The sequence below is a fragment of the Molothrus ater genome, chromosome 3 (genome assembly GCF_012460135.2).
Source record: "Molothrus ater isolate BHLD 08-10-18 breed brown headed cowbird chromosome 3, BPBGC_Mater_1.1, whole genome shotgun sequence".
In the NCBI taxonomy this organism is placed as follows: domain Eukaryota; kingdom Metazoa; phylum Chordata; class Aves; order Passeriformes; family Icteridae; genus Molothrus; species Molothrus ater.
This window is the reverse complement of record NC_050480.2, coordinates 25,372,734-25,380,350: the sequence shown is the minus strand read 5'-3', so window position 1 is coordinate 25,380,350 and position 7,617 is coordinate 25,372,734. Positions and strand designations below refer to the sequence as shown.

Below are 7,617 nucleotides of genomic sequence, written 5' to 3'. Positions count from 1 at the left end.
AGGTTCCTTTCCTCTGCAAATGTGTTTGCACAGCGCCGCGCTCCTGCTGACGTGGTCGGGTTTGCTCCCTTGGAGTGCGCGGGACTGCCATCCCGGCTCGGAAGCTAAAGAGGATCAAACGCCTCTGCTGGCTTTAGCAGCCATAAAACTTTACACGTCCGTCCGCCTCTGTTCTCCTTCCCATTTGTCCCGGGGCCGAGCAAACGCGGGACGGGACGAGGGGTGCAGGGGAGCCGCCGCCGCCGCCGTTCCCACGTCGTGTTTGCGCGGCCTTATCGGCGCGGGGGGGGCGGGGGTGTTTTGCACGGCGGCTCCCGGCCCGCCTTGGCCGGCGGCCGGCTCGGTCCCGGGAGGGCGCCTCGCCGCGAGGACCGGCGGTGGGGGGGCACCTGGAGCGGCGGCCGCGGGACTCGGATGGGTCTCACAGGACCTTGGCGGGCATGAGGAAGGAAGGGGCCGAACGTGGAAGAGAGACGTGGGAGGGGTGCGGGGCGCGGGAAGGAGATGCAGACAGGGTTAGGTGGGGGTAGTTTATCAGGCCGCTGCGAGGATAATGCCACCTCGCCTCCGCGCCTGGCCGCCAACCTCTCCCAAACTTCAGAAAGAAAGTAAGCGCCAAACCCGAGGTCCCCGAAAAGGAGGGAAGAAGCGGCGGGGCGCGCAACCCGTCCCCGGCCCTGTCCCGCCAACTGCACCGGGGCAGCGCGGTTCCGACCTTTGTTTCATGCGATTACGTGGCAAAAGTTTATTTTCGGCGGGGCGCGGGGAAGAAGTGTCCCCGGCGCTGCCGCGCCTCTCCCGCGGCCCCGCGCGTCCTGCCCTCGGCGGAGCCGCCATCCGGCCGGGGACGCGGCCGCCGTGCGCGGGCAGCGGGGACGTGGGGGAGAAGAGGGGCGCTCCGAGGGACCGAGCCCGTAGGGCGCCGTGAGCGCTGCCTCGGCTGGTTCCCCGCTCCCCCCACCTCGTCCCGCCCGCGCTGCGAGCACACTACAGCACGGGCGCTCACCCCGAACCGGCCGCGCCGCCGCTGCCAGCGCCCTCTGTGAGAACCGGGGCGGCCCGGCCGGCGGGGTGGAGCGGGGCGGGCCCGGCGGGCTGGAGCGGGGCGGGCGGAGCGCGGCACCGCCCCCGCGACCAGCGGCGGCCGCGTTTATATGGGAGCGGCGCGAGGAGCCGCCGAGTTCCCGCAGTTCGCCCGCTGCTGTGCAGCCGCCGTCGCCGCCTCGGCCCGGCACCCGCCGTCCCGCCGGGAAGGAGTCGGGACCGTTTCGGATCTCAAGCAGACGGCCCTCTCCTATTTAGTCGTGGCTTTTCCAAACCCTCCGAGGAGAGCGGGATCTTTCGGTCCTTCCTGTATATCCGACCATTACAGGATCTAGAAATGTCGACGACACTTTTATCTGCCTTCTACGACATTGACTTCTTGTGCAAGGTAGGGAAGAGCGCGTTTGGCTGGGCGGGACGCGGTCTACCGCTGCCGCCATGTGCAGAGCGGCGCTCCGGGCTACCGGGGCAGCGCGGCGGGGCGGGAGGCCCGTGCCGGGCCGGGCTCTGCGGGCGGGTCACGGTCTGACAGCCGGCCGGGGACAGCGGCTGACGCATGGCTGCGAGCCCCGGAATGCCGCCCCACGGCCTCCCGGCGGCCGCGTTCGGGGCGGGCTGGTCCTGCAGCCGCGGGGGAGCCGGGCCGCCCTGCAGCCCCTGTCCGCATGTTGCGCTGCTAGGAGGAACTTTTGAAAAAAGTTGCAAAGGCAGCAGAGCTGGCGCGGGGGCTTCTCCCGGCGCTGTGCTGCCCCGCTGGCGCTAGCGGCAGACCCGCTTTGCGGGGCGGCCGGGAGGCGCGACCCCTGCCTCGACTCCCGCGGCGGTGGGGAGCCGTGGCCGTGGGCAGGCGGTCACCCGCAACACCCTCTCTCTCTCCCGCTGTCTCCCCCACCCCCTCCCCTCTCCCCGCCCCGGCAGACGGAGAAGTCCCTGACCAACCTCAGCAGCATGCTGGACAAGAAAGCCGTGGGGACCCCGGTGACCCCTCCCAGCTCCAGCTTCGCGCCGGGCTTCCTGCGGCGGCACTCGACCAGCAACCTGACGGCGCTGGCCGGCGGCTCCAAGTTCCCCAGCCCTACCGGTTCCAGCTCTTCTTCCACATCCTCCTCCTCGTCGTCGTCGTCCTCCTCCTCCTCGTTCGGCAATCTGAAGGAGACGGGCTCCGGCGGAGGCGGCGGCAGCAGCAGCCCCACGGCCCTGCTCAACAAGGAGAACAAGTTCCGGGACCGCTCCTTCAGCGAGAACGGCGAGCGCAGCCAGCACCTCATGCAGCAGCTTCAGCAGCAGCAGCAGGCGGCCGGCAAGGGGAGCGGCTCCGGCGGCGGCGGCGGGGCCCCCATCAACTCGACGCGCTACAAGACGGAGCTGTGCCGCCCCTTCGAGGAGAGCGGCGCCTGCAAGTACGGCGAGAAGTGCCAGTTCGCTCACGGCTTCCACGAGCTGCGCAGCCTCACCCGCCACCCCAAGTACAAGACCGAGCTCTGCCGCACCTTCCACACCATCGGCTTCTGCCCCTACGGCCCGCGCTGCCACTTCATCCACAACGCCGACGAGCGCCGCCCGGCGCCCGGCGGGGGCACGGCCGCCCCCCCGCCCGCCGCCGCGGCCGGGCCGCACCACCACCCGCACCACGCGGCCCCGCACCCCGCCGGCAGCACCGGCGACCTCCGCGCCTTCGCGCCCCGCGAGCACCCGCTGGGCGGCGGCGGCTTCGGGCACCCGCGCGGCGGCGAGCGGCCCAAGCTGCACCATAGCCTGAGCTTCTCCGGCTTCTCCGCCCACCACCACCACCATCACCCCCCGCACCCCCACGGCACCGCCCCGCCGCCGCCGCCGCCCGGTGGCCGCCTGGACGCCGCCCTGCTGGAGAGCCCCGGCGGTTCGCGCACGCCGCCGCCGCCCGCCTCCGCCTCCTACTGCGAGGAGCTGCTCTCGCCGCCCTGCGCCAACAACGCTTTCGCCTTCTCGGGGCAGGAGCTGGGCAGCCTCATCGCCCCCCTCGCCCTGCACACCCAGAACTTCGCCGCTGCCGCCGCCGCGGCCGCGGCCGCCGCCGCCTATTACCGCTGCCAGCAGCAGCCGCCGCCGCCCGGCGGGGCCTGCCCGCCGCCCCCCGCCTCGCCGCCCTTCAGCTTCCAGCCCCTCCGCCGTCTCTCCGAGTCGCCCGTCTTCGACGCGCCGCCCAGCCCGCCGGACTCGCTCTCCGACCGGGAGAGTTACCTGAGCGGCTCCCTCAGCTCCGGCTCCCTCAGCGGCTCCGAGTCGCCCAGCCTGGACTCGGGCCGCCGCCTGCCCATCTTCAGCCGCCTCTCCATCTCCGACGACTGAGGGAGCACGGGGCAGCGGCCGGGGGGGCCCCGCGGCGGCCCTGCAAGTAAGTTACCGAGCGAAGAAAGCGAAACCTCTCCTTCCTCTCTATTTTTGGTTGGTTTTATTTTATATATCTATCTATCTATACACCGAGAGCTGAACAAAACGAGAAACAAAGCATTTTGCAAAAGGGCAAATGACACGAACTGAACAAACCTATTTTTATAGAGAGACCTTGGAAGAAGGGGATTTTTGTTTCGGGGTTTTTTTGTTGTTGTCGTTCTTTGGAGACAAGTTATGATACGCACCAGCAGCAGCCATTCCATCTGTGTTCGAAAAAAAAAAAAGAAACAAACAAAACAGCATTAGAAAAGACAGCACCAGAAAGCAACAAACAATCCGGGGAGTGCCGGTTCGCCAGCCCAGCTCCTCCAATCCTGCAGACACACAGAAAAAAAGTTACAAACTAGTTTGTCTTTCAATCCAGTTCAAATAAAAACACAGAACATACTAAACCTATAAGCTTTTTTTTAGGAAAAAAAAAAAAGAAAAATCCAACATCCTGCCAAGAATATGCCTTGATAACAACCTTCTTTTTTATATATATCTATATATTATTATTATAACAAATGCTAAAACCTTCATTCCAAAGTTTAATATTGGTTCCATTGCCACCACTTAGTGGATGTTTGGCTTTTAGAACAATTTTTTGTTGTTGCTTTATTTGGAAGCACTCAACTGAGTTTAGTTTGTAATTGTTGGAGAATAACTGCTGATTTTTTAAAATTTTTTTTAGCTGTTTGAGTTGATTGCATGTATGAGTCACTGCACACAACTCAATATGAAACTATTTAACTTATTTATTATCTTGTGAAAAGTATACATTGGTAATTTGTTCATACTGTATTTATCGGGTATGATGAAAAGCAATAGATATATATTCTTTTATTATGTTAAATTATGATTTTCATTATTAATCGGCAAAATGTGGAGTGTGTTCTTTTCACAGTAATATATGCCTTTTTGTAACTTTCACTTGGTTATTTTATTGTAAATGAGTAAAATTCTTAATTTAAGAGATGGTATGTAATATTTATTTCATTAATTTCTTTCTTTGTTTACGTAAATCTGAAAGATTGCATGGTTTCTTTATAGAAATCGGTCTCGATGCTGTGGAAGTAGTTTGCGGAATTTCTATGGGTTTTTTTTTTTAGAATGTAAATGGTTGTAGCCCGTCCGAGTTGAAAAACGAGAGAGAAAAAAAAAAAGAAAAAAAAGACTGACTTAGCAATCAGACTTCAAAGTGGCAAATCTAATTCAGACTTGTTAAAAATAACCAAAAAGTATTCTTGTTGCCTAACTCCACGAATCACACTGTGATATAGTCTCAAAGTATGTAGCAATAATTGGGGGTCCCAGTATTATGTCTCACAGTGCCTTCTTGAGGGTCCACGCTTGCCTTAAATATCTCTCAACCAAATAAGTATTTTTCCTAATGCTTGAGATAATTTGAATGTAGGGATGGGTTTTAAGTACAGCAAAATTTCGCCACTCTATTTTATAAGAACAGAGGCCATCTTTGGATCTGACACTTTCTATAATACAGGAACATATCTTGTTTATTGAATTCCAAAACCTGTAATTTTTTTTTTTTTCCTTATGTAGAAAGTTGGGAGTTTTCCAAAAGTTTCCTGGACGGTGGATGAATGAGCAGTAGCTTAGTTTTGTTTGTACATAGGTACAGATTGAGCACTATGTACTCTTTTGGACTACTTTAACAGAAGTATGTTTTGAATGTAACTAAAGGATAAGTCAACTTGAGTTGTAATATATTTTTTGGGAGTCAGTTCACTACAGATTATGTGAGACTGTAAACTTTGTACTGTAAATGTTTTGTAGTTCTCCCAATAAAATTTTTTGGAAAAAAAAAAAATCAACAACCCCAGTAACCCTTCAAAGTGCTGAAGCCCTGGCTACCAGGCAGGAGTGTTTCTTGCTGAACACCACCACCCCCAATCACAGATATGTCTAGCTACAGATTAACCAGTTTGCACTGCCGCTCCTGCAGCCCTCGCTGGTCCCTGGCCAAAGTTAATAAACGCTTCCAGAAGGTTCGGGAATGTCAGCGGCGTACTGTATCCTGCTTTGCTTTGGTTTTTTCTTTTTCTATTTTTTTTTGGTTTTTTTTTTTTTAATTATTATTTTTAAGAGAGAATCAAGCCTCTGCTGCTTCTAGTGTAACAGCTGGAGTGGAAAAATCTAGCAGTGGCATTTATCAATCACATCGCTTATGGGGCTATGTGAATGTGCCATTAGCCTTCCTGCCTTGTTTGGGGTAAGGAGGAAATGGCAGTTTGGGTAATAAAAAGCCATAATTAAGGTTTACCCTTTGTCCCAAAAGCTTTGTTCCTCTTCACTCACAGGAATGCGGACTTCTGCCTCAATGCTCCCATCATCCAGCTGAGGGCATATCTGTGTTAATCGGGCTAGCATTAAATGTGCTAATCAGTTTTCAGGGCTTGGGTTTTAAACAAATTACCTTTTCGAGGCTGTATTTATATAACTAAATACTTGGCAGCCTGGGGACTGTGTGAGTATTAATACTGGAAGAATTTTAGCTAATATCTCCACAGTTTGGCACCCTATTCCAATCAGTCCCTTAAACTTTTAAGTCATGATTTCTACTGGCTTCTTTTTGTTCTTTTGTCATACTAATAATAAATGTTGTTAACATTATGGCATTTCTGCGCTGCCTGGGCCGCCACAGCACTTTCTATAAATACAAGATAGAATGTAATACCAGTGCCATATGTTTGTGTAACAAACCTTGGACTGACACTTAGTTTAAAATTAAAACAAACGTAAGCAATGTATGACAACACAGCCCAGCTACAGCAATCACCTTTTTTTTAATGGCTCCAGTCTGACATTTTGGCTCAGAATTGCTCCCTCTGATTCCCAGACTGATTTCTGATGAAACTTCTTTTTGTTGCTGTCTGCACAGTGGCACTGAGCTCTGATGGGTCCTTCCCCAGGCATCCCTGGTACAGATGCTTTGGCTGCAAGGAACAGGCCCGTGCCAGTGTTTTGGAGGAACAGAGAGTGGCTGTTGGTTTGACCGGTGTCTAAGCTGATGTCTTAACTCACTTTTGGGATTTTGAGATTAATTTTCACACTAAAACTGCCTATATAAGGAGTGCACACCTCATTTAATTTCAGATTTTCTTTCTTCTCTAGGTACAGTTTTTACTTCTCTCACTAACCCACCCATTTCCCTGACCTGCCTTTTCCTTGCCACGGTAGATAAGGACCTTATTTATTTTCTATATTTCCCTTATCTGGGACAGCTGTACTCGCAACAGTGCAGTACTTCCATTTTCCCTGTGGTTTTCTGTTGGTTGAATGGGACCTTGGTGAGGGTGCTGGGCTTGGCTTTGGTGTCTCCTGGCTGGAAGAGGAGCTCTGGAAGCTTTAGAGCAGCTGCCCCACATGAATCACAGCCGTGCTGGTGTCAGTGCCAGTGTTCTGTGTGTTAGAGAGTTGCTGCCAGGACAGGAGGGGTGATGGCCCAGCGGTGTCTCCCAGCTGGCTGCTGGCATGCCAGTGTGTGGGGACAGCTGGGCCCGAGCTGCTCTGTGCCCCAGTGACACTCTGTGCTGCACCCTGCTCTGTGTGTGTCCCAGAGGGTGCTGCAGCCTGGCCCCTTGCAGTTCCACTGCTCAGAAATCCAGGAGTCCTTGAACTGGGAAGATAAAGCGTCTGTTTCTTGTGCTGCACAATCAAGTGTTAACCTTTAAACTGGTGACTTATGTTGTTGACTTAAGCAGATGTTCTCTTGCTTTCATTTCAAAATTCAGCAAAGCGTGTAAAGCTGGTCAGGCCATTCAGAACTTTCTGATACATTGCAATAAATCGATAAATACTGTGTAAAAATAAACTGTTTTTTTTCAAGAGCTTTGTGTTAAGAAGGAACTCTAAGGTTTCTGCTATTGCCCATCAGAGTTGTGGTATCTCTCTTAATCACTGGAGCACTTAAAATTACTTTAAAAGTCTGGAAAATTGGGCCTTTACTAATCATTGGTTAGGACTGAGGCTTGCATGCTTGTTTTATTTTATAGACTGAAAGAAATGGTGTCAGAGTCTTAAACTGGTAGAAATGGATGTAATGGTATAGGTCTCGAAATAGGGTTTGATTTTAAATGGTTTGATATGATCATTAGGAGATTTTCAAATTTATTGAATTAGTAGTTTTGATTTTTTTAT

At 53.6% G+C, this 7,617-nt stretch overlaps 1 protein-coding gene across 1 annotated transcript; it reads left to right on the top strand.

Annotated features, from left to right (window-relative positions):
* Positions 1–1,328: 1,328 nt before the first annotated feature.
* Positions 1,329–7,307, top strand: ZFP36L2 (ZFP36 ring finger protein like 2). Its single transcript, XM_036381091.2, has 2 exons — positions 1,329–1,432; positions 1,963–7,307. The coding sequence occupies exons 1-2, from the start codon at positions 1,382–1,384 to the stop codon at positions 3,370–3,372; spliced, it is 1,461 nt and encodes a 486-aa protein (XP_036236984.1). The 5' UTR covers positions 1,329–1,381; the 3' UTR covers positions 3,373–7,307.
* The last annotated feature ends 310 nt before the right edge of the window (positions 7,308–7,617 follow it).

Bases quoted from the DNA above. Each gene is read 5' to 3' on its own strand.
- ZFP36L2 (XM_036381091.2), top strand. From the start codon at position 1,382: ATGTCGACGACACTTTTATCTGCCTTCTACGACATTGACTTCTTGTGC. The intron at 1,433-1,962 runs GTAGGGAAGAGC...CCGCCCCGGCAG, and splicing joins ACATTGACTTCTTGTGCAAG to ACGGAGAAGTCCCTGACCAA.